The sequence below is a fragment of the Heloderma suspectum genome, chromosome 7 (genome assembly GCF_057233095.1).
Source record: "Heloderma suspectum isolate Gila_16-S chromosome 7, 16-S_ref, whole genome shotgun sequence".
Lineage (NCBI taxonomy): Eukaryota > Metazoa > Chordata > Lepidosauria > Squamata > Helodermatidae > Heloderma > Heloderma suspectum.
The window spans coordinates 35187477-35213850 of NC_139464.1; the positions used below are offsets into that span (position 1 = coordinate 35187477).

A 26374-nucleotide genomic window follows, 5' to 3' on the forward strand; every position below is an offset into this window, starting at 1 on the left:
TACTGAATTCAGTGGAACCTACCCTCAAGTATGTGTGCATAGGATTGCATATTTAATTATGGGTAGGTCATACCACATGGCTTTATTCAAATAATGCTAGGAAGCTTGCAATTTCGTCTTCATGGCCTATTGGGGAAAACAAATTGGCCATAGAAAACTGCAATTTTGAGAAACTTCTATACAAAACAGGTTGAGATCAAAACCACAATCCAAAGGAAGGCTGACATGCTTAAATCCCATGAAAATTGGTTTTCTGATTTGTTTGCCTGTATACTTTAAAAAAAAATACAGCATGATGACAGCATTATTTAAATTTCATAATATTGCATTTTGTGCAGAGAAGAATTGTGATATGCTATCTCTTTCACTCTGCCAGGCTTCAAATTACACAGGTGCAATAGCATGAGGAAAATACAAACAAGATCATCCTAAGAGCTGTTTGAGAATCTATTGCCTTTCTGTTCAAAGTCATACAACTTCAGAATCTAAAACTTACCTAGATGTCGAATATGCCACAAAGGATTAATAGGTGAATATTTTCCATGGAATACAAGGAGCATTGGGGAAGTGGCCACACCTCCTGCAAGGGTGCTGCTGTACAGATTTTCTCTGAAAAAGATATTTTCTTCACTGTCAAATGTTCTGAAGGGTTGGGTTTATTTTTGAAGTAGCTCTTTTCAAAAACTGAATGTGGAAAAGCAGTAAATGGCAAGGTACAGCACAATTCAGTTGGAATTAGGCGGAGAAAAGGATTTTGAATAGTTATATAGCTGAAGCTAAATTATAAGGATGATTTTGCATTTAATATTGTACATCTGAAACCTTACAGACAACATTTTAGTTCCATAACTACCAGTTGATAACCTACCACTCCAAGCATATTTTTTCTCCCTTCCAAAATTATGCTATGAAAACAAAGGAAGCTGCTTGTACATTTTAGATACCTTGTGCCTCAATGTCATTGTCTTGAAACTTACGCTTTTTGTTTTTAAATCTCAGTATCATCAGAAACTAGCCAGCCTACAATTTGCAAAACTAAGCAACGTTGCATCCTCCAAATGTCATAGAAAACTCTCTTAAGTTCACTATCCTCAATGATTTGTTCAAATGCCCAGTGTATTGCTTGAGTAAGCATAAAATCTGAGCTAATACACAATGAACACTCCCAAGAGAGTATTTGTTGGTCTAGTGTTTTAAGAAGTGGATACTTAGGAAGTACAGCAAGGCAATATAAAATGTAAAGGGAAGTGCATTAAAAAAATCTAACATTTTTAATACAGTTTACTATATTTGCTTTTGTAGATACAGTTTACTGTATCTACACATCAATCAGATACAGTAAGCAGTATAACCAATTCAGGATACCACAAACCAGAGATCTATTTGTACATACTCTACATTTTTCTGCATCCATTTTTCTAACTGTTTTGTGATTCGTTGGTGCTTCCATTCTGTCATATTGGCAACAATGACACCAGGATTAAAGGAGCAGGTGCTGGGGCTTATGCCAAGATCTCGGATTGTTTGTTTTCGGTAGTCCAGAAACCCCATATAGGTATTCTAGAGGGAATAAAGCAATATGTGATTACACTAAATTAATCCAGACATTCTTAAAGTTTACTAGTGAGAAGCTTGGCTGATGGCATTTGCTCATCCCATCTCTAAGACTGGGGAGAAAAAAGGGAGGTGTGTCAGAATGCATGTGCATAATGTAGTTCACAATCCACAAAGGAGGGATGGGGGGAAGTAAGTAGTTTAGGGACTGTGTATTAGCTTGTAGGATTAGTGGCACCTTACAAATAGTAAAGAGGTACACAGGCTATGCTGCCTGAAACTCCCAGCTCAATTAATTACCCCTCCTATTAGCCATTATGCTAATACGCCTGTCACAATGAGCTGAAAGTAAGAATCTCTGCTACCTTTAATTGTGGGTGTGTATCAGATTTTTAAGTCTTGAGACCATGCAGCATTCCACAAAGACCCTGAGGAGGCTGCTTATAGGGCTCTCCCCTGAGGCCTGCAGGTACCTCAATCTGCTTTCCCTACCCCAGCGGAGCACCAGAAAACCAAAGCATTACCTAATCCAATGCCATCACCTTTCCCTGAGATTACTGTGCAGAAGATGGGCAAAATATGAATCCCTGATGAATGAGGGGGGGAAATACATCAGGAATGTTTGTGTTGCAAGGACTTCTTACCTGCATTCCTACGCTTCTAACCATTTCGTGAGTTGAAGGCAGGTCACAGTCATCTGAAAAAGCTGCAGCATGACCACGGGATAACTTTGTGTCATACAGATCTTGGATATCACCTAAAGAAGGTTTTTTCAAAAGCTCCATTGGTCTGTGCTTATTATTATGTTAGCTGTCTTTACATGCTATTCTATGCAACAACCTGTCAGTCTTCAGTGATTTCAGTATAGGGTTGCTACCTCTTGTTTTCAAACATTCTGACGCTTAGAGTAGAGCAAATAACTAATTTTTGGTGATGATGAATGTGCAGAATATAGATTTTTGGATCTTCAAGCATCTAGGGAGAATTTTTGGGACAAACAGCTTACCTTGCACAATCACGTCATCATCAAGATATATCACTTTTTCATGTTCATGGATAAGTAGAGGGAGGTAAAATCGAACAAAGTTCAGCTGTTGAAATAAAACAAGTGTCAGTGAAGTAGAAGACTGAAAACATTCAAGCAATAAAATGTTGGCGTGGGGGAATAAACACACAGTGCATAGGGGTGGGGTTTTGTTTTGAGGTGTGCATGTTGCTTATTTAGTTTATTAAAATAATGGTGCTTGGGTGCAAGCCTGGCTGAAAATCATGCTCCCCCTAATCCTAGATCTAGGACAACTCAGTGGAGGAAAAGTACAAAATTAATATTTAGCATTACTGTAATCACTAGCTGCTTTTCGGGTGCAGAAAAAAAAAGTCTGAGTTGCATCCCAGTTCAGTTTGTGCAGTCGATCACAAGCTGAGTATGAGTCAGCAGTGTGATGTGGCTGCAAAAAGGAAAATGTAATTTGAGGCTGCATCAACTGTAGTTTCAAAATCACAGGAAGTAATAGTTCCACTCTACTCCGCACTGATCAGAGCTCACTTCAAATGCTGTGTCCAGTTCTGAACACTATACTTAAAAAAGGATTCAGATAAATTGGAATGAGTTCAGACAAAGGCAATAAAGAAGATCAATTATCTAGGGAGGTGGTGGGCTCTCCCACACTGGAGGCATTCAGGATGAAGCTGGACAGACACTTGCCAGGGATGCTTTGACTTGGACTCCTGCATTGAGCACAGGGTCGGACTCGATGGCCTTATAGGCCCCTTCCAACCCTACTAGTCTATGATTCTATGAAGGGACTAGGAACTAAGTCCTATGAAGAAAGATTGAAGGAACTGGGTATGTTTAGCTTTGAGAAGAGAAGACGGGGGAGATATGATAACACTTTTAAAAAACATAAAGGGTTGTCACACAGAAGAATGTCGTAAACTGTTATCTGTCATCCAAGACTGTAGGACATGAAATAACAGGCTTAAGTAACAGGAAGGCAGAGTTTGGTTGAACATCAGGAAAAACTTCCTGTTAAGAGCAGTCAGACAATAGAACCAACTGCCTTGGGAGATGGTTGTCTCTCTGTCACTGGAGGTGTTCAAGCAGAGACTGAACAGCCATCTGTCAGGGATGCTTTAAACTGGTTTCCTGCACTGAGCAGGGGGTTGGACTTGATGGCCTTCCAGCACTATGGGCTTCTTCCCATGGAGCTTTTATCCTGCTGTTGAGATTACTCACTCTTGGAAGTCTGCGGGCCCTTTAGATGACGTTGTCAACCTCCAGGGTGTCTCATACACTAAATGACCTTTATTCCATTTTTAAATAGATTGGAGATAATGAGGTATCAAATTGCCCTGCTTGTGTTCCTCTTGAGTTCCCTCCATGAAAAAGGAAAGGCCACAAGAAGAGAAGCTAGATCAATGAAACATATGGAAGACTCAGATAAGGGGGAGAAGGAGGGGGAAAGTGGGGGGGGAAGGTAGCGCGTGTAAAGGGAGTCCATTGTGATCCTGCATTTAAAATGGAAGCAGAAAGCCCCATTTTAAATGTGGGATTTTAGGCAGGTGTAGAGATGCTCTATGATTCCTAAAACAACAAATCAAAATTAAGCACTGGAATGGTTCTTCTTTTGGTGTTGCTATGCAAACCTGGCCACATACCCCTGGTGGGAGGAAATGATATACCATCTCTAGGTAGGGCTGCCAGTTTGCAACCTTGAGATCCATACTGTACCTTTCAATTCTCTGATGCAGTAGGAGGTGAGGTAGCCCTGGCTTCTCCTGCTCAATCTTCCCCTCACTCCATACTGCTCCAGTTGTTCACAGCCTTCCCCTGCATAGTGTGAAGAACACCTGGAGACTTTGCTTGTTACTGCAGGAGGGAGAGGATGACAAGACATGGAAAGGAATGGCCAGAAGCAACCAGAGCTCCTCCATCTCCTGCTGCGCAGAGAATTTAAAGGTCCAGTGATGATATCTATATTGTAACGTGGTGGCCCTACATAAAGACATAACATTTATTACAGGTTTTGAGGATGTCTTTTGCACTGGAAAATGTGACAATGTAGTATGAATTTCTGGATTGCAACCTTGCAAGCCTACCACTAAGTGAGGACCAACATGTAGAGTAGCTGTGCCTGGAAAAGGTGGCCTTTTCTAGCAGAAGTACTAAGTGTTATTATGCCACGTTCTCCACTGTAGAGCTCAGCAGTCACAATACTCAAAGCAGGCTCTGGGCTGATTTCTCCTGGCTTAAATTAATTCCTTTGTTGTTGTTTCCCCTTCTCTCTGACTGCCTTCCTTGAGCCACTTCAACCAAATAATGCCCATCCACCTTCTCTTGCTTTTGGAAGGCTTATTGTAGAAATATGTGTGGATTACAGTTTTTACCAACAAATATTTTAGGGGGTGGGGTATGACTGTAAACCACCCTGACGGTATCTGCCGTTTGGGCAGTATATAAATTTAATATATATGCAAGGTTATCAGTTGGCTGCTATGTTAAGAGACATCTTGAAAAGATCTTATTTATTCACTGCTGCATGGTGTCTGTAAACTCACAGGATGAAGTAACTCAGGACGTGCTGCATCTGGTCTGATTTTCCCTTTTAGTACCACCGGATTGAACTCCACAATTCTAAACTTTATATCCTTCAGTTTGGAATTTTCAATCCACTTTCTGAAATGCAAAACAAACAGACGCATATTAGAGAACATCTTAAGCAATAAGTGTATTATTTTATCTCTTGCCGCTCATTCCTTCTCCCATCCCTAATCCTAGTGTTCACAGCTTTCCCCTGCATGGTATATTGTTCACAACACAGTATAAGCAATAAGTAAAAAAAAAATACTATGAACAATTTCTAAGCCCTCCCAACCACTACACTTCAAATGACATTCATCAGGCATCTGATTTCAGTTTACCAATATAACCTTCCATATGGAATTCAAGCTGGCCACATGTTGAAGCAGTAGTTTAATTATTCTGCGACTCACTCAGCTTGCCCATCAGTGCACAAAGTTTTGGACATTATTTGACTGTTCAGACCAGCCTTCCTCAACCTAGCACCCTCCAGATATTTTGGACATCAACTCCTATCGGCGCCAGCCAGCATACGCAGAAATGCTGGGAGTTGTAGTTCAAAGTATGTGGAGGCCAGCAGTTTGTGGAAGGCTGATTTAGATAGCACCCCAGCAAGACTTATTGCTCCTCTCCCTCCTCATCTCCATCCCTCCCTCCTCCCTCAACTCTGTTCTGCCCACGACTATGCTAAGTTTTTGCCATTCTGCCATCATTTCTGAGGTGTTCCACTGATGTAGGGATGGCGGAGAAATCTGCCACAGACTCCAGTGAGGCCAGATTCTTTAGAATCCGGCCCCCCGGAGTCTGTGGCAGAACGGACTACCCCCCCCGCCACCCCGCGGAATCCCCCCTGGACGGATCCTACCTGGTCGTCAGCAGGTCTGGTCCATCCAGCTGCCCTCCGCTGTCCGCCGCTGCCTCTCTTCTGACGCAAATGGTATCCAGCATAGCAGACGCCATTTGCTTCCCTGCCTTTTGCCGTGATAGGCTATGTAAAGATTTACGTAGCCTATCATGGCAAAAGGCAGGGGACATAAATGGCGTCCGCTACGCCAGACACCATTTGCGTCCAAAGACTGGCTGTGGCCAGAAGTCAGGCAGCGGCCAGCCCCGGCCGGCAGCTCCGCGGACTCACCACAGAGTGGAGCCGGCCGGGGAGGATTCCGGGGGGAGGGATGGATCGCCTCCCCCCCCACCGCAGACACCCCCACCCAGAACGAGGTAAGGGATTCGTACATCCCTACACTGATGTATCTGTCATAGCGGCAGTATATCTTGCAGTCTACCAGCGCAGTGGGACTACCATCAAATCCTATGGTGCTTCAGCCAGAAGATCTCAAGTCACTTCATAAATTACTTCACCTGATATGTGGAATGCCATTCTTTAGCCCAACTATATAGAACAAGACATTTGAGTCGGTGTTGCTATAAATGCTGCTGATTGCTGCAATTGCTGCACCCATTCTTCCAGGAGCAGCACATATCACCACAGGAATTTCTTCTTCCATTTCCTCAGGGCTCTCCAAATCAACTAATAAAGAAGAAAAAACATATGCTATTACCAGGGTGTGCACTGACCACAAGATTCGGTTCAGACTCCAATTTGGCACTTCAGAAAACAGCCCAATTTGGTTGAGACTGGTTTGGAGGCTGCCCACTTCTACTCAAATCTGAATCCAAATCTTGATTAGGAAATCCAAATCTTCATGTTTCCCACTGATTATCATTGGAAATTTTTACTTCTGTTTGTCAGAATCGGATGGAATGTGAAGGCATAGTAGTTCCTTATGAGGGGATTACACCTTCCCCCAAAAACGTTTAAGGTGTGTGTGTGTGGGGGGGGGGGGGTTGTGCCATGCAACTTAAAAATCTGAGGTTTTTAAAAAAGGAACTGCTGATAACTTTTAAAAAATGTATTGGCAGAACTGAATGAAATGTGCAGGAATAGTTGTCCCTTCTAAGGGGATCAAGTCTGCCAAGTTTCAAATGAAGAGGTACAGGGAGTTTTGTGCACCACAATCCTTTACAATGTGGGAATTTTAAAAAAAGGGGGGGGATGTGCTTATCCCCCTATTTTTTTGCGGGGAATGTCATATTGGAGGGCAAATGACATACAGCATAGAGGCAGCCCTACTTAAGAAACCTGTGCAATTTCAGAAAGGTAAGTTCAGTGATTTTTTGTGTGGAAGGGGAGTGTTCAAATTTGTGGGGTGGAGTGATTCACTTTCCCTTATCCCCTTGCATGCTTTGTCGTTGTTGTTTTTGGCAATTTCTATGAAAATGGTATATGTCATAGAGGCAACCCTAGGCAAGAAAGGTACAGAATTTCAGAAGGATAGGTGCAGGGGCTAGAGAGTTATGATAAATGAAAAACAGTTTAAGACTTCTTAATTCTCTGCTCAGTTGGCACCAGTCACAGAAACTGCAATAGGATGGACAGGGGTGGATGATGAATGTGGAGCATACAGTGGCCGAGGTAGAAGGATCTGAACATCTAGCATTTTCCAAGCAAGCACCCAGTGCTGCACCCTCTCAGGTGCCACAGACTCCACCAAACCTCTTCTAATGTTCCTGCTCCTGGGAGGGTGAACTAGCAAAGAGCACTGAACACTGAATCAGTCCTATCATATATTTCTTCAACATTCTTCCCAATGCACTGGGATTGGAAAGCCCTGGTAAAAACATTAATTGTAAAAGCTACAACGCCTCCTCTTCCACCTTGCCACCCTGGTGTTTTCCTTATAAGAAGAGCTTGGGGAGAAATGTATAAATTTTTGGAGACACACTGTATCTCTGTGTCCCTCCAAATCTTCAGGATTGTTCAGATTCTGTCTGCTTCAGAGTCCTGCTTTGATTCAGACATCTCCCAGCTCTGTCCAAATCAGTCCAGTTCAGTTCTGGCTTTGGCCAAATCCAATGCACACCCGTAGTTATTACACACAATTTATGTCATTCAGCTTTATTTAGCAATTTACAGAAGTCCCTAAAAGAGGTGAGGGGAGAATGTTGTTGAAAATCAGTGATACTTTAATCTCTAACACAGCATTAATTACACTAAACTGCCAGGCATCTCCTAATATACTCCATGGGTCTGTCACTTGTTCCACATACCTGCTGTTCCTGACTACCCTATTTCCACATGCTATTGCATCAGTGCTTCCATGCTTGTTTACACACAGAGGTCCTTTTATTACACTGTGTGTGGGCATCATTATAAAGGGACATAGCATTTCGCCCTGAAATATTGTCAGCCACTAAGACAGGGGTGGGTAACCTCAGGCCCATGGGCCAAACCTGCCTCTCCTGCATTCCACATCTCCAGGGTCCCCCAGATGGCCATGCCCCCTTCCCTTAGCTCCCCCCCCCTTTCCCTCAACCACCAATCATTTGGTAGTTTCCTGAATTTTATGCCATTTTTCCCCCATTCTAAAAGGTTGAAATGCCTCTCCTAAAGCTTCATTACTAGCAGGAAGAGCTTTAAGTTAAAGTATTCTGGTATTTTTTGGCCTGCCCCTTTTGGCCCACCCATCACTGGAATGATGACACACCCGCCCCGGAGAGCTTCTCTGAAATGGAATTGGGCCCTTGCATTGAAAGAGGGTCAACACTCCTGCACTACAGACTGAAAAGGCAATGGTAACAGAGGGAAAGCAACTAGAAGCTTTGGTTCTAGGCTCCAATTTATCTTGTATTACAAACAAAAAGTATATAGCATTGGTAATGTAAAATAAAAATAAATTCTAACCATGGGTGCCTACCTGGTTCATTCCTTAGCACGGAGAATGGCATCTTGTGAACTTTATTATACAGAATGACACAGAGAGTCAAAACAAGAAGGAACAGTAGGATCTGATTAACTGAAATAGAAAGGAGAGCTAGATAACAATCAGTACTGAATGCACCATTAACAGCACAATCTTAAAGCCTATTTACTCAGCAATAAATTCCATTGAGTTCAATGGGATTTACTCTGCCATCAGTGTGTTTAGTAGCCTTCCTCAACCTGGTTCCCTCCAAATTGTTTGGACTACAGCCCTATCATCCCTGACCATTGGCTATGCTGGCTTGGGCTGATGGGAGATGTAGACCAAAGCATTTGAAGGGCCCCAAGTTGGGGAAAGCTGATGTTTAGGACTGCAGTTTAATGCCAAAAACCTATACTTGTCTACTCAGAAGTAAGTCCCAGTGAGTTCAATGGAATCTACTTCCATATGGTGGTGACACTAGGAGCAAGAGACAACTCTCTTCACATCCTAGTTTCACACATTGTCCCTACCTTCATTGCAATTTTGTCCTATTAGCTGTAAGGATGCTACAGTCACTGAGCATCTTTCCAGTCCTGATCTAGCACAGAAACCCCCATATATTCCAGTAGGATTATGTATAGATCTTAATTCAAGAGAGAATAAGGGTCTCACTACATGCCATGTGCCAACATGCATAATTTAATCCCAACACAATTTTAATTATTTGTTTGCTTTCTTTGTTTATTAGTTTACAGTATTTTTACCCTGCTCTTCAGCCAAACTAGGCTCTTAGACAGGCATACAAAGATGAATAATGAAACAGTCCCTGACCTCGGGTTTACAATCTAAAATCCATGGCCCAAAAAGAAAAGGGATTTGGAGGAAGGAGGAAAAAATAAACCTCAAGCACCAATTTTTAGTTTCAAAATTCTTATAGTAGTCCGGGGAAGAGCAGGCTGAACCTTGCTTTTCATAATATATTAGGTTTGCTTGCTTGCTTGATTGTTTTATTTTTACTGTTCTTACATGACTTTAAGGTGCTGAATCCGAAGAGTGCTACTCTGTAATCCTTGGAGAAATTTCACAATATTACATTTAAACCTTGATTTTAATATTACATTTCAATGGAGATGAGCACCACACCCTAGAGTCAGACACAACTGGTTGGGGACACCTTTACCTTTTTACCTTAAGGAGTGTCACTCTTTAAACCTTGGGAGAACTTCACAATATTACATTTCACATCATATAAGGTTTTTACACTGTTCTTATATAATTTTGATGACTGTTCTTATAAAAATATAATTTTGTGATTTCCTTCAACTATGCATGGTACGGGCCCTACTACTTGAAAACTATGCAAAAACTTGATTGAGAACTATTTATAAAGTTCATGGTGGGTGAACACATAGTTGGGCACAAGAAAGGTATTTGGAATGGGCTATGGACTGATCGGTTAATTGAGATAATGTACATGTGATATGGCCCTGGCTCTGGAGGCATAATTGGATTCACTCTGAAACCAAAGACTTTGGCTGTTTGGGCTCTGCTGCAACACATTTTTGGTCAGATTTTGAAAGATCTGGAAGACATGAAGCCAGGGAATCTTGAGAATGTCATGACCACCTGGAAGAGACTGATCACGTATCAAGGCTGACTATGCAGATCGCATGAAGATCCGGGATTATTTAACGTGTATCAATCCACATGATGACAGCAGTTGCCCAGTGAATGGCTTAATAAACATGGTCAGTGGCCAAATTCTGAAAGATTGCTCATTAAGTGTGCATGATCTACTAACTGTTGGGAGTAGTCAGTATACTGAATTTGTGAGCAACTGGCTCCCTGGTTTTCACAGAACTATTAGCCAAAAAATTAAAACAATAATGTCAGTCACCAAATCCATGGAGCAGGTAGTCATGAAGTAGTTATGGATCATACTCTGATTTATGCTTGCACAATGGGATTGCTCACATCATCTCGGAACATCAACATGGATGATGTACTTAGTCATGAATTTGTCCCAGTGCCTACTGCTCTCTTCAGTGAAGATGGTGATGTGTGGCAGACACCTAAGAGTGTGCTCAAAGGAAAGTTGCCATCATGAGAAGTGCTTGAACAATCCATTCTCTACCCCACACAATTACTCTTGATGGCTGTGCCATGCTCTGTTGTGTGTTGTGGCCAACGCAGCCAGCTACTGTGCAAATGTACGTGAGTGCAGACAAACCAATGGTAGAACAGGAACTAAAACAAACTCCTGTCATGCATGTAGTGTTTGACAGATACTATGAGAAAAGTATCACGCCACCTACATAAAAGAAACAACAGGGAGCAAATCCCAGGCAATACCAACTCATTCTGGCTTCTCCACTACCAAAAATAGAAGTGGTAGTGAACTCTACAAAGACAAAAACACAATGGATTACATTGATTGTTGATGCACTAATGAATGTTGATGTCAATGAAACCCACAGACTGATTTTAACTGGTCCAGAGTCATCTCCAGTGGAAGTTAATGTTGGATTATTGGGCCTATCAATAACACATGAGGAAACTGACAAATATTGTGTACATAGCAGTGCAGGAGGAGGCAAATGCCCCGGACCGTCTGATATGAGTAAGGTGTGATGACACTGACGTCTTACTGCTGCTGGCATACCACGTATATACCTAATGCATATTAACATCGATAACAATGGAAGAATGTTGTGGTTCAAATCAGTAAATGACATAAGTGATGTTGTCACAGCTCACAACCCATATCTAACAGATATGCTCACTGCCCATTCTCAAACCAGTTATGATACAACCTCATCTCTTGCTGGAATTGGTAAAGGCTACATGCTTAATTTCTCCAGAAGTTTAAAGGGACACTTAAAGCTGTTGGTGGCCCCACTTTGGAAGAAACAGTTGTAATGAAACAGTGTGACACCTTTGCTGCTGAGCTATACAGCCGCAGGGAGTCCTTGACAGAAAGCTTGTGTACTCATTTGTGGAAGAATCATAAGGCCAGAAAAGCAGTAACAAACATGCCAGCACTTTCTAAGTTGCCTCCAACACCTGGTACACTGGAGCAACACTATAAACAAGCACACCTCCAAAGAGCACTATGGAAGTTGGCTCATCTAATTAGTTCATCTCCCATGGACCCTCTGTATTTTGGATAGGAGATTTTGTCAACCATAACAGAGGAATACATACCTTGTAAGCTGCCACAGGGTACCCCTCTGGCACCTAACATGGTACTGAATCTTATCAGATGTTCATGCACCAAGGGTTGTAGTCATGCATGTCCAATTAAGGTGTACAACATTCTGCACTTGCTAAGGTGAATGCAGCAATGCAATGATACATGATGATCTGGATGATAGCAATGAAGATATTTGTGCTGATACTTAAAATTAATAATGGAAATAACTCTAGTGATTAAATTCTTAAATTTAGTAATAATCCTTAAAAATACCACCTAAAATTGTAAATGCGTTAATAAATGCTGTATTTTATTGGAATTCTGCATTTTTAATTGAAGGCAGGCAACATGCTTAACACTCCTGGAAAAGTGCCCCTCCCCACAACAGTGGATCCACCACTGATCAATTCCTCAAAATTCTTAAATAATTTTGAGATGCTTATAATCCCAATTAGATGAATCTCATTCAGTTGAATAAAATGAAGTATAAAAGAAAAACAAAAAGGTTCAGTCTGCTATATTGAGAAATTTAGAATTGAAACTGAAATTTCCCTAAGGTTTAGAGAGCGGCACCCTTCGGGTTTGGATTTACCACCTCAAAATCATAAAAGAACAGTACACACACACACATACACACACAGAGATGAAAAGCAAGATTCAGCAATTCTCCCCCAGATGATAGGTGTTCTTTCTGGCAGGGAAAGATGAAACAAGCTTACGGCAGCTGTTCCTTCTCTGGCCAATGTATGGAGCTTAGGTTTAACACATTTTCATCCCATTCCTCAGCCAAAAAGGCTCTCGCAGTGGGTTACACGCAATCAATAAAAACAAGACAGTCCCTGCCTGCAGTCTTACAATCTAAAAGGAGACAACACACAAGGAAAGAGGGATGGGGAGGGAAGAGGGAAAAATTAAGTAGCCTTTCAGCAGTACTGTGGGAATGGCCCTGCTTCCCATCTCATTCCCCTCTGCACAGCTTGCTGGAATGGCTGCTGGTGGTAACCACTGAGGGAGAAGCCTAATGGAGGAAGGGGCTACTGTGAGTGGAGAAATGCTAGGAGGATGGGATGCTTAAACCTTTCTCAGCCTACTGATTCCCCATTCCAAATCACCTCCCCTGCAACTTTTCTCACAGCAGAGTGTCAAATGCAGCCCTTTTTGTTAAATTCAGACCTCTAAATAATCCTACTGAGACATATGGATTTTATGTCCTCCCTTTACAGCCTAGGGATGTTTTTACTTAGGTACTTAAAAAAAAATTACTTATCTCAATTTGCATAATCTTAGATGACTTTAAAACAACAACGTTCTATTGATATCCAACCATGCTCACAAAAAACTGGCTACTTAGTGTTCCAGCCTGCATCAGAAAAGGAATTGTTGGACATCAAGGCTCCTGAGAATGGAGAAGACCCTCTCCTTGGACCATCTGAGGAGCCAGTCACTGAGGCCACCCCCTCTTGCAAAGAGTTCCACAAATGAGGAGGAGGAAGAGCCCCAAGTAGCCATGCCTCCTCTCTCCCCTACTCCTGGGCATGGTTCCCTGCAACATCCTCAAATACTGATGATTCCTCCCTGGGAACTTCCTCTGTTCTGGACATGCACTGCTACACAATCCCCAAAGGCAACAGAAGACATACCAACCATGCAAGTCTTTGAAACATAATCTGGCCCCTTTAACTGAGGGGTGATCACCTCCAAGGAGGCAAAGCCCTTAGTAAGCTTCAGAACAGTGTTCAAGCAACCCTTCAGAGCACCTATTCTTTGGCCTGTGCCCTACTGATTAGCCTTAATTTTGCCTCCAGCTCCCGCAGGATGCTGTCTCAGGTACTGATGCTGGACTAACACTGAGTGCTCCTCGCTAGTATTGCCTAGCAGCCAAGCTCTGCAACCACCTGTGGGTGAAACTGCAGACACTCAACAACTTCTTACCCCCACCACTGGGCAGTGGCTCCTCTGCAGGCTTCAGTTCCAAACAGGGGACCTGATTAGTTAAATTAAGAACGTAAGAAAAGCCATGCTGGATCTGACCAAGGGTCCATCTAGTCCAGCATTCCGTTCACACAGTGGCCAACCACCTGTTGAATTAACTTCTTATTTTTCTGAGGGTGGCTTACTTTTTCGTAACAGAGCCATGTGGTCCTTTCATTTGGTTGCAATCTGTGACTGAAAGATGAAATAGAAAGAGATGGGAAGATTAAAATACAGCAAAAATACACAGTTTGTCTGTGTTTGGTGACCCCTTACAGACCCAGGTTTAACCTTTAGATCTTGCTTTTGACTTGAGTGGGAAGCATCCCCAAACTATCCAACAGAGATTAGAAATAGAAATGCATTTCTTTCAAAATGCCTTAGAATTATAATAACTTGCTTCTACTTTTATATAGCCATGGTATCAAAGTATGAAGTGGGCCTCTCTGAGAGAGAGACAGAGAGACAGAGACAGAGAGAGACAGAGAGTCAAGGCTTTTCTTTCTCTGGATTATCTCCCTTAAAACACCCCATGGGGTTGTGTCCTCCTACTTCCCTCTTCTTAAAATATACCCGATCTGCTCCTAGAATGGGAGTGAAGCCCACATTTGTTTCGTCTTGATATAGCTACACTTGGAACAGTCTTGACTTTATTGTATCTATCAGAACATGGGCTTACATTGGTCTCGGTAGAGTGCTTTAGTGTGAAACAGAAAACGGTACTTGTGACAGAAGGTACAACTTTGTGTGGGCAAAGAGCAGCCCTACTTTCCTTCCCTTCGATAGTTATGCACAGCCAGGGAACCCCAGAGCTGCCATTTATCTAGATAGATAGGGGATAGCCACCTAGCTCGAGGACTTCAGTGTCACTGGATGAACATACCCGATGCTCAAAGAAAAAAAGACATCTGCATGGAAGTGCCTTTAAGAAGGCTAATATCAGCCATTTTCACACATGACACAAAGCACAATGTCACACTGTTAGTGTTACATGAGAATAGGCACCATAGGGGGAAGGGGAAGAGAAATCAAATGCAAGTTCTAGTCAGTGTACATTTTATCTTGCATTACAGACAGATTTAAACTAACAAACAAACAAACAATTTAAGGCTCACAAGTAAAAATACCCTGTGAAGATACCAAATTATCATTGACACAAATTGAGCAAGCCCTGTTTAACTGATTAATGGTTTGGTGTCAAGACCATATTCATGAGAGTCCAAGATAACACATCAACACAATCCAGGGAGATCTGGATTCTAGTCCCCCTCAGTCATGAACCTCACTGAGTCACTTTGGGCCAGTCACAGCCTAACCTACCTCACAAGCCTGTTGTTGTGAGGATAAAACGGAGAGGAGGAGGACCATGTAAGCCACCTTGGGTTCCTTGCAAGAGGAAAAAAGGCAAGATATAAATGTACTAATAAAATAAATAAATAAATAAATATCTGATCGTGTCAGTTCTTTTTACATATTCAAAGCATATCTAGATATCTATCACTTTACTGTTATTTGAAGTTATAGTGAATAGGGTGTGGTAAACATGAGCATGTATTCAAGAAATCACACAACTGTTCAACCACATGCCTACTGCTGCATAGGTCCATCCAATTTTGATGTGTGAAATGGCTTTAGTTCTAAAATGGAAATGTCACATAGAAACCAATACATGCTCTCTCTCTTAAAATCCATTATATGCATCTGGATACTTACTGTTTTCCCCCGGATACATGTATATGCTATATGAACATATAACCAGTTTGAAATAGACAGATAAATAAAGCACAGTGTTCGCTCATGGTACAAGATTTTCACCCTGGATATATACTGACCTGGTTCGCATCTAATGGTAATCATGGGTTAATTAACTGATGAATTGCTAAAATCTAGTAGTAGTGAGCAAGTGTAACACTGCCTCCAGCACACTCTGAAATTCTGCTTTCAATTAATAACCTACGATCACCCCATTCGTACAGTAGGTTGTTAGCATGATGTCTGAACCCAGGCATCCTAGTTTGTTTAGGTGTTAAAACAACAACAAACCATGTTGTTAAAATAATAAACCATGGGTTAACTCTAATCCCTAAATAACCCAGAGTGGCCGGTTTTGGATGTCATACTAACAACCTACAAACAGGGTGATTATAGGTGGAGGCTATGAGCACAGTGCTTCTAACATACTTGCTTGCTCCCTCTAGATTTTGGCAATTCGTGAGTTAATTAACCCATGATTGCCATTACATGGGAACCTGCTCAATGTTACGAGCATGCCCTGCTTCTCCCAAGTGGTGAGAAGTTCCAGGGGCAGTACTCCTGGCTTTAGATGTCTTTCGTTGAGAGAATACTGAAGACGTTAAGACATTTTAAGTGTTTTGCTTTATTTGCAAACAGAGCCTAAGGGAGGCAAATAGTTACTCCTACAAGGCAAAAGATTTCCCAGACAGCAACTCGGCCATCTGTAATGCATCAAAGCCATAAGTGCCTTGTGCTTTCCTGAAAAACAATCATATCTGTATAACTTGCACCAGATTTTGAAGTCCAGAATTCAAACCTTGACAGACCTATATTAAAAACACGTTGTGTTTTAAAATCAATATGTGAAAAATGTCAGCAAAACAAAAGCTGGAGTTTTCATTTTTGGAAAATGAGGTCATGTCAGCTCATTACTCTGCAGCCATTTACTGAAGCACTTGGAAATTTGTTACTGAATACTGACAGTCTCCAGACGCAATTGCAAGATCGTATAGCAAAGCAAGAGGAGGAAGCAGGGGGAGCAGAAAAGGAAATTGTGACTGCAATATTTCCTGCAGAAATAAATGTTTTACCTTTCAAATACAGCACAACTGGGAATTCTTTCTCCAGAAAAATAACTGCAAGGCAGCTGCTCTTGGTAGATGGATGGTCCAGTGCTGTAAACATTCGTACCAGGACTGCCTCTCTTGTGGGATCTCTGTTGGAATCCTGCAGGCGAGAAACTTTAAAGTCCTTTATAATTCGTCTAAAAACACTTTGATGGAGACACGTCTTTTACGTCTTTTAAAATTCTTTTGTATGCTTACTTGGAGCTAGTTTTCCTTCATTTCTCTGCAGCTATGGAGTTGCACAGAATCCAGACGTTGCCCTGATGGAGCGGGAAAGCCACATAAACTGCTTCCAGATGTGCTGTACACTGCAGCTCCAGAACTGGCAAATTTTCCTCCTCCCACTCTGGTTGATCCTCGCTGAACAGAAAATTCCAGAGAGAGAGAGAGAGAGAAGAAAAAGAAGGAACTTCAGCAACAGGTCTGAGCTCAGATTACATTTGTGCTTAATCCTTATTTCTGATCATCACAAACAGGGCCGCATCCATCAGTTTACAAGTATGAAAAAAGAAACAATTCTAAGATAGTGGAATGAAATGTTTATGAAATAATAATCTAAATGCGTGCTCTTCTTGGGAAACACACAAACAAAAAGATATAGATGATTACAATGCCTTTTTGGAAGCTATATCCTGATTTATAGCATACAAGTTATAGGATACAGGCATGAAATGCAGGAGCAAAAATATATTTGTGCACAATGGACAATGCTGGAGGCAGGCAGAACCTGTGAAAGACTGGATAGGATACACCAGTGGGTGGAGCTGTCCCTCCTTCAGCTTGGGTTATTATTCCCCCAGGGCAAATAACTGGGTATGTTTTACATGTGCCCATTGAACCAACATGATCTACCACATACGAGGCTATTAAAGGAGCCATCTTTGCTGCCTGGCATTGCAAACATAGAAACATATGCCCTAACAAACAGCTGTTTATGCCCACCATCCTGAAAGTGAACAGATAGGGGTGAGGGAAGCTCAGTCCCGAAGCATGCATTGGGACTCAAAAGAGGGGTGTAACTAAAGAATAAATATAATATACAAATGCCTTGAAAGTCAGAGCCCCTCCTCAGTGAACCATTAAAATGGCTTTCTATATCATGAAAATGCATATACCTTATTCTAGAACCCAGAGAAGGGATATCTTATTGCTTGTTGTATATAATATGCATTGATCTTACTGTATGTGTAATTTATATAAATAAAAAATGCATTAAAATAAAATAACAACTTCCATGCTGGAAAGAAGTGTGTGGCCTTATCACATACAGTCCTACTAATGTTTGCAGGTCTTCCCTTGTGATTCTATCCTTTGAACCCATAATATTGCTCTGATTTCACTATCTGACCTGGGAAGTTGTACCAGGAATGTGGGTGCCATGATCACATCCAGATTAGATCACCGCAACACACTCTACATGACGCTACCTTTGAAAAGTGTTCAGAAAATGCAACTGGTGTGGAATGTGCCAGCCAGGGTTTGGGAAAGAGCCTGCTTTTTAATATTATCTTTAGTGGCTCCCTTCTTGTTTCTGAGCTCAATTCAAAGTACTGTTTGTAACCTTAAAACCCTAAATCAGGGGTGGGCAACTTGTAGCCCTCCAGATGTTTTGGCCTACAATTCCCATCATCTCTCACCATTGGCTATGCTGGCTAGAGCTGATGGGAGTTGTAAACCAAAACATCTGGCGGGCCACAAATTGCCCACCCCTGCCCTAAGTGGTTTGGGACTGGAATAGGTGACGCATGCACATGGAGATCCTCGCACAACAGTCCTGTTCCATCTCCCACTACCATTGGAGGTGCAGTGATAGGAACATAGGACAGGGCCTTTTCAGTGATAGCACCCAGACTTTGGAACCTGCTGGTTTAGGATGCTCTTCAGGCCCTCTCTCTGCCCCCCTTTAGGCATAAAATCAAGATCCAATTGTATCAGTGAGCCTTTGGTTTAGGTGGTGCTTGACAGCCTGTCCTGGAATTGTGTTTTATTGACTATTGCTGATGATGAATCCTGTTCTGCTGCCGTTTTATTTTTGTGGATTACTTTATTGTTTTATTGTTTGTTGATACAGGCTTGTGCATTAATAGACCATTTTATTTTAGACAGTTGGGTCTAAATTGAATGCAAGCCCCTCTGCTGTGAAGATGATGATAATGTTTGAATCAGACATGAGGATGATGTCCGATTATCACAGCACATGTTGTTGTTGTTCAGTCATTCAGTCGTGTCCGACTCTTCGTGACCCCATGGACCATAGCACGCCAGGCCTTCCTGTCCTGTGCTCTCTCCCGGAGCGTGCTCAAGTTCATAGTCATTGCATCGGTGATGCTATCTAGCCATCTCATCCTCTGCCGTCCCCTTCTCCTTTTGCCTTCAGTCTTTCCCAGCATCAGGGTCTTTTCCAGAGAGTTTTCTCTTCGCATTAGGTGGCCAAAATATTTGAGTTTCAGCTTCAGTATCTGTCCTTCCAATGAGCACTCAGGGTTGATTTCCTTTAGGATTGACTGATTTGACCTCCTTGCAGTCCAGGGGACTCGTAAGAGTCTTCTCCAGCACCACAGTTCGAAAGCATCAATTCTTCGGCGCTCAGCCTTCCTTATAGTCCAGCTCTCACAGCCATACATTACTACTGAGAAAACCATAGCTTTGATTAGACGGACCTTTGTCGGCAAGGTGATGTCTCTGCTTCTTACTATGCTGTCTAGGTTTGCCATAGCTTTCCTCCCAAGGAGCAAGCGTCTTTTAATTTCATGGCTACAGTCACCGTCTGCAGTGATCTTGGAGCCCAAGAAAGTAAAATCTGTCACTGCTTCCATTTCTTCCCCTTCTATATGCCAGGAAGTGATAGGGCCAGATGCCATGATCTTAGTTTTTTTAATGTTGAGTTTCAAACCAGCTTTTGCACTCTCCTCTTTCACCCTCAACAAGAGGCTCTTGAGATCCTCTTCGCTTTCTGCCATTAGGGTGGTATCGTCTGCATATCGGAGGTTGTTGATAATTCTCCCAGCAATCTTAATTCTGACCTCTGATTCATCCAACCCGGCATTTCTCATGATGTACTCTGCATATAAGTTAAATAAGCAGGGTGACAATATGCAGCCTTGTCGTACTCCTTTCCCAATTTTGAACCACTCGGTTGTTCCATGTCTGGTTCTTACTGTTGCTTCTTGACCCTCGTACAGGTTTCTCAGGAGACAGGTAAGGTGGTCTGGTACTCCCATCACTTTCAGAATTTGCCACAGTTTGTTGTGATCCACACAATCAAAGGCTTTAGCGTAGTCAATGAAGCAGAAATAGATGTTTTTCTGGAATTCTCTTGCTTTCTCCATGATGCAGCAAATGTTGGCGATTTGATCTCTAGTTCCTCTGCCTCTTCTAAACCCAGCTTGTACTTCCGGTAGTTCTCAGTTCGCATACTGCTGAAGCCTAGCTTGTAGGATTTTGAGCATCACCTTGCTGGCATGTGAAATGAGCGCAATTGTGCGGTAGTTTGAACACTCTTTGGCATTGCCCTTCTTTGGAATTGGAATGTAAACTGACCTTTTCCAGTCTTGCGGCCATTGCTGAGTGTTCCAAATTTGTTGGCATATTGAATGCAGCACTTTAACAGCATCATCTTTTAGGATTTTAAATAGCTCAGCTGGAATACTGTCATCTCCGCTAGCTTTGTTGTTACTAATGCTTCCTAAGGCCCACTTGACTTCACTCTCGAGGATGTCCGGCTCAAGTTCAGTGACCGCACTATCATGGCTATCAGGGACATTCAGATCTTTCCTGTATAGTTCTTCTGTGTATTCTTGCCACCTCTTCTTAATCTCATCTGCTTCTGTTAGGTCCCTGCCTTCTTTGTCCTTTATCATGCCCGTCTTTGCACAAAACGTTCCCTTGAGATCTCCGATTTTCTTGAAGAGATCTCTAGTCTTTCCCATTCTGTTGTTTTCCTCGATTTCTTTGCATTGTTCATTTAAGAAGGCCTTCTTGTCTCTCCTTGCTATTCTCTGGAACTCTGCATTCAGTTGGATATATCTTCCCCTTTCTCCCTTGCTTTTCGCTTCCCTTCTTTCCTCAGCTACTTGTAAAGCCTCATCAGACAGCCACTTGGCTTTCTTGCATTTCTTTTTCTTTGGGATGGATTTCGTTGCTGCCTCCTGAACAATGTTATGGACCTGCGTCCATAGTTCCTCAGGCACTCTGTCTATCAGGTCTAATCCCTTAAATCTATTCCTCACCTCCACTGTGTATTCATAAGGGATATGCTTTAGGTCATACCTGAATGGTTTAGTGGTTTTCCCGATGTTCTTCAATTTAAGCCGAAATTTTGCAACAAGAAGCTCATGATCTGAGCCACAGTCAGCTCCAGGTCTTGTTTTGACTGACGCTTCTCCATCTTTGGCTGCAAAGGACATAATCAATCTGATTTTGATATTGACCATCTGGTGATGTCCATGTGTAGAGTCGTCTCTTGTGCTGTTGGAAAAGAGTGTTTGCTATGATCAGCGTGTTCTCTTGGCAAAACTCTATTAGCCTTTGTCCTGCTTCATTTTGTACACCTAGGCCATGCCTGCCTGTTATCCCAGTGATTTCTTGACTTCCTACTTTAGCATTCCAATCCCCTATGATGAAGAGGACATCTTTTTTTGGTGTTAGTTCTAGAAGGTGTTGTAGGTCTTCATAGAACCGATCAGCCTCAGCTTCTTCGGCATTAGTGGTTGGGGCATAGACTTGAATTACTGTGATGTTGAATGGTTTGCCTTGGATTCGTACTGAGATCATTCTATCATTTTTAAGATTGTACCCCAGTACTGCTTTTCCCACCCTTTTGTTGAGTATGAGTGCTACTCCATTTCTTCTAAGGGATTCTTGCCCACAATAGTAGATAGGATGGTCACCTGAATTAACTTCCCCATGCCTGTCCATTTGAGTTCGCTGATTCGCAAGATGTTGATGTTCAATCTTGCCATCTCATGTTTGACCACCTCCAGCTTACCTTGATCCATTGATCTGACATTCCAGGTTCCTAAACAATATTGTTCTTTACAGCATCAGATTTTCTTTTCACCGCCAGACACATCCACAGCTGAGTGTCCTTTCGGCTTTGGCCCAGCCGCTTCACTCTTTCTGGCGCTACTTGGAAATACCCTCTGCTCTTCCCCAGTAGTATATTGGACACCTTCCGACCTGAGGGGCTCATCTTCCGGCGTCATATCTTTTGGCCTTGTGATACGTTCCATGGGGTTTTCTTGGCAAGAATACTGGAGTGGGTTGCCATTTCCTTCTCCAGTGGACCACATTTTGTCAGAACTCTCTGCCATGACCTGTCCGTCTTGGGTGGCCCTGCACGGCATAGCTTATGGCTTCACTGAGTTACGCAAGCCCCTTCGACACAACAAGACAGTGATCCATGAAGGGGCACAGCACATGTATGACCCCCTAAAGCGATATATGGAGTAGTGACTGCATTTTAGTGTAGTGTGTATACACGTGCTGTCAGCGCTGTGAACTGACACATGGAGTCTACCCCTTAACAAAAGGCATATGAAGGTGACTGACATAATTTTATAGAGTGCGTTGTTTGGGCAAGACTACACGAAGCAATGTGTGTTGGCATTCTAGTGGTCACTGTGTAGACAAGTCAAACAGGCTGCAGCAGAGGCCAAGTCTTCCTCCCTCGGGCTATGATTTACTGCCATCTCATTCCAGGTTGCCTCTGAGCCAGCACAGCATATGTGGGACTGCTGCTGCCCTAAGGAAAACCTTCTCTAAACAGATCAAATAATTTCCTTGGGTGCTTACTTTTTAGAAGACATCCTGGGGCTCAACCAACCTGGAAATGCCATTTCCGCCATTTCCTCACATGCAGGGATTCTCCACATTAACACAGTGATGAGGAAAATAGCACTCTGTACTTTCTCGGGGGCCTTTTCAACTATTCTTATGCATGAATGTGGGCTTTTAAAAAATGCCATCTTCTCTGTAAAGAGCACCCATGGTGGTGTACAACATAGAAGAGATACAATAGAGTTAAAAACAGTGTCAAGAACATTTTATAAAAGTATGCACTAGAGCTGTGCTCTGATATTGGCAAAAGATGCTGAGGTTGACATCTGGCACAAAGTAAGCCTCGTTCACAAAGGAAAAGTAGTCTTCACATAATCAGGGCACTTTGGCCCAAGGTTACTTTTTTTTTATCACTTTGCCTCCCTTGAGGGGAATTAATGAGAACTCCGTATGTGCTCATAAGTACTGGATTCGAGGCACAGACATTTCCTTCTTCTTTTTTCCAACAACAGCAACACTTAAGACAGAAAAATTACAGCGCAATTCTAGGCAGGTCTACTCAAAAGTAAGACCCCTGGAGTTCAATAGGGCTTACTCCCAGGTAAGTGGGTTTGGATGGCGCTGCAGCCTCCTTCCTATCGGTGAGATTCTTATAAAACTGCAGACAAGGCAAAGCCGTGGTATATTATTACTACTACTATTATTATTATTAGAACCCCAAAGGCCCTGTGCAGGCAGCCGCCGCCGCCCGGCTCCTCTATTTTCCTCAGCGAGCCTTGGATGCCGCCGCGGTGCATTGTGGTAGTGGGGGGATAAGATGGCGGCGGGCGCCGCTGCCCTCAACTGGAGGCGGGTGTCTTCCTTCACGGGGCCGGTGCCTCGATCCCGGCATGGGCATCGTGCCGTGGCGATCCGCGAGCTGGTCATCATTTTCGGGGGCGGCAACGAGGGCATCGCCGATGAGCTGCATGTGTACAACACCGGTACGGGGTGTGGGTGGGAAGAAGGGAGAGAGAAGCAGGCAGCGAAGGCAGGCGGGCTGCTAGGCTGCTTCAGTCGGCTGTGCTGGGGCGCTGCCCGTTTCGGGCGGCAGTCGGCACTTGGAGCTGCTTTTGCCGTCCCCGGCCTCGGGACGCCCCCGGGCGATCATGGCTTTCTGCCCTGGCCGGGGGCGACTTTTTCGGATTGGTGCCAGATCAGTATGTCAAAGAAGGGAGAGAGAGCCCCAAAGAATCTTGTGGCATCTCGAAGATGAGGCAGGTTGTGGCACAGGAGCCTGATGCCACGACTAGCTTTTCTTGCCCACCGAAGCTTCTCCTGCCACAGTAAAATAAAAATCTGCTTGTCTTTAAGGTGACCCAAGACTGCGTGTGAGTGTTTGCCGTTACAGACTTTTAACAGGGCTCCTGTTAAAGAGGCTGTTTTAACATGGCATATGTCAAAGAGAAGAAGCACTGGGGAGCTTTGAACACAGGGGCATCCGGATTGTTGTTCTGTGCCAGGGTGGCATTGACTGAGGGTTATTGATTCGATTTTTTGTTTTGTTTCTTTAAGCCCTCTGCTGCTGTTTTTATTGTATTTGTATTTCTGACTGGGAAATACAAGACACCCTGGGCGTGCTGATTGGCCATTGATAAAGATGGGATAAAATATTTAGAAATGAAAAAATAAGGGAACATCTTTTTGTTTTCCTATCAAGCTGGAAATGTTGACCTTTTCACAAGAGGGAAGACAACCTTAGAAAGTGTTGCATGGCCAGGGTGCACTGTATATCGGGAGAGAGGGTGTGTTTAGGGGCTGTGTGTATATATGTCTTGATATGTTTTTGTGCATGGGTATAAATTACACTTTATATTACTATAGACTTTGTAGGGGGATGCATGCAAGGGAAAAGAAGATTGTTTTGACTTTTCTTCCTATGACAAGCTTTCACATACATCATAAACTTTCTAGGCAGGGATAGAGTCACCTCAGTGTCCTATACTGTGATGTTGGCAGTGCTGATCAGATGTCAAATCATCACAGTTGTGGGTCTGTGAATGAAGGCATATACAGTGGTGAAGAGTTAGCTACACGTATAGTAATATTGACCTGTATCTGTTTACCATGGCTGTTTAAGCAGAGGTGTGTGTAGAGTGGGAATTATGTAAGACTGTGAATAATAAAGAGAACATATGATGTAGGTGGAAGAGGATATGTCTGGATGTGTGAATTGAAAGAATACAGTGCCGAGAACTGGAATATCATCAAAACATTATGGAGTCCTGTCAAACATTTCTCAATCACTAGCATTCATCACTACACTTAGTTACAATAGTGTGGGAGTTCTGTAAAATACCTGTAATCCACTTTCATCACCGAGGGACTGTGTATTATTTCTGTGAGGCATGTCAGTTGCATTTCCAGTAAAAAAAATGCCAGTGTGTGGGGGTGGGCAGGCAGGATACAAATAAAAAGGTTATATAAATATGCAATAAAACATCAAGACAACAGATGATGCAACAATATGCATATGGCTTGGTGTGACAGTAGAAGGTTAGAGAGGCTATTGGGAAAGGGTGTTGTGTCCATGAATTTGAGGTGGGGTTAGGTGACCATTATGCAGTCTGAGGTGAAGGCGCAACCTGTGTTAGAACTTCTTGTGAAGAGGGCGTGCATATATAATAAGTGTGTTTTCAAAGTTGCACTATAGTCGTGTTTCTCAAACTGTGGAGTGGAGACCCTGGCAGTCTCTGTGGAGACCCTGGCAGGTGGCTAGGGAAGCAAACAGTTTTACATAGTTGGTTATTGGTCAGTAAAGAGGTGGGGCATAGAGCTACTGAAGGTGTTTGTTTGTTTGTTTGTTTCATTTAATTTCATTTCAATACCGCCCAATAGCTGAAGCTCTCTGGGCGGTTCACAAAAATTAAAACCAAACAGCACACAATAAAAAAATTTAAAATATATAGAACATTAAAACCACAATATAACAATACAACCACAATCAAACCTAGCAGCAGTGCAGGAGTTTAAAATACAGATTTAAAACAGCAAAGCTAAAAATTTAGAAAGCTAAGATGCTAAAATGCCTGGGAAAATAAGGTCTTCACCTGGCGCCGAAAGGAATACAACGTAGGTGCCAGGCGAACTTCACTAGGGAGCTCATTCCAGAGCCAGGGTGCCACAGCAGAAAAAGCCTTCCTCCTAGTAGCCACCCGCCTCACTTCCTTTGGCAGGGGCTCACGGAGAAGGGCCGCTGACGATGATCTTAAGGTCCGGGCAGGCACATATGGGAGGAGGCGATCCTTCAGGTAACCTGGCCCCAAGCCGTTAAGGGCTTTGAATGTTAACACCAGCACTTTGAATCGGGCCCGGAAACTGGCAGCCAGTGCAGCTGGAAAAGTACTGGCGTAATATGAGCTTGCAGGCCAGTCCCTGTTAACAATCTTGCTGCCCTATTTTGGACCAGCTGAAGTTTCCGGACCGTTTTCAAAGGCAGCCCCATGTATAACACATTGCAGTAAGGTGTTGATGATGAGGCTCCAGCTGGGATTGCTGAAAGGGAGAGGCGTATATCCTGACTGTTGTGGGCCTAGTTATTTCAGGGTGAAGATGAAGTCGCGTAATATGGAGAGAGTTTAGAAGTGAGGGTAATGGGTAGGTCGCCAGGAAGTGATTTCTAGGTTGGGAAAAGGGGTCTAGAAGGCCTGCT

The 26374-nt window shown here is 42.9% G+C and overlaps 2 protein-coding genes across 9 annotated transcripts in view; one reads left to right on the plus strand and one right to left on the minus strand.

Moving 5' to 3' along the window:
- GLT8D2 (glycosyltransferase 8 domain containing 2) overlaps positions 1-17223 on the minus strand; it is an 18926-nt gene extending 1703 nt beyond the window's left edge. Inside the window, exons 1-11 of one of the 6 annotated variants that reach the window (XM_084809633.1) lie at positions 17104-17223; positions 16870-17005; positions 15365-15430; positions 14191-14239; positions 8893-8991; positions 6497-6665; positions 5113-5230; positions 2561-2645; positions 2199-2311; positions 1394-1560; positions 497-609 (exon numbers count right to left, since the gene is read on the minus strand). In XM_084809633.1, coding sequence (XP_084665759.1) covers positions 497-609; positions 1394-1560; positions 2199-2311; positions 2561-2645; positions 5113-5230; positions 6497-6665; positions 8893-8991; positions 14191-14209 — 883 coding nt within the window. In that variant the 5' untranslated portion in view covers positions 14210-14239; positions 15365-15430; positions 16870-17005; positions 17104-17223. Of the gene's footprint in view, positions 1-496; positions 610-1393; positions 1561-2198; positions 2312-2560; positions 2646-5112; positions 5231-6496; positions 6666-8892; positions 8992-14190; positions 14240-15364; positions 15431-16869 lie in introns of all 6 variants that reach the window. The other 5 variants (XM_084809634.1, XM_084809636.1, XM_084809635.1 and 2 more) reach the window with 5 other exon arrangements.
- Positions 17224-23471: 6248 nt separating this feature from the next.
- HCFC2 (host cell factor C2) overlaps positions 23472-26374 on the plus strand; it is a 48633-nt gene continuing 45730 nt past the window's right edge. For 2 of the 3 annotated variants that reach the window (XM_084809639.1, XM_084809637.1), the window contains exon 1: positions 23479-23666. In XM_084809639.1, coding sequence (XP_084665765.1) covers positions 23501-23666 — 166 coding nt within the window. In that variant the 5' untranslated portion in view covers positions 23479-23500. Of the gene's footprint in view, positions 23667-26374 lie in introns of all 3 variants that reach the window. The other variant, XM_084809638.1, reaches the window with a different exon arrangement.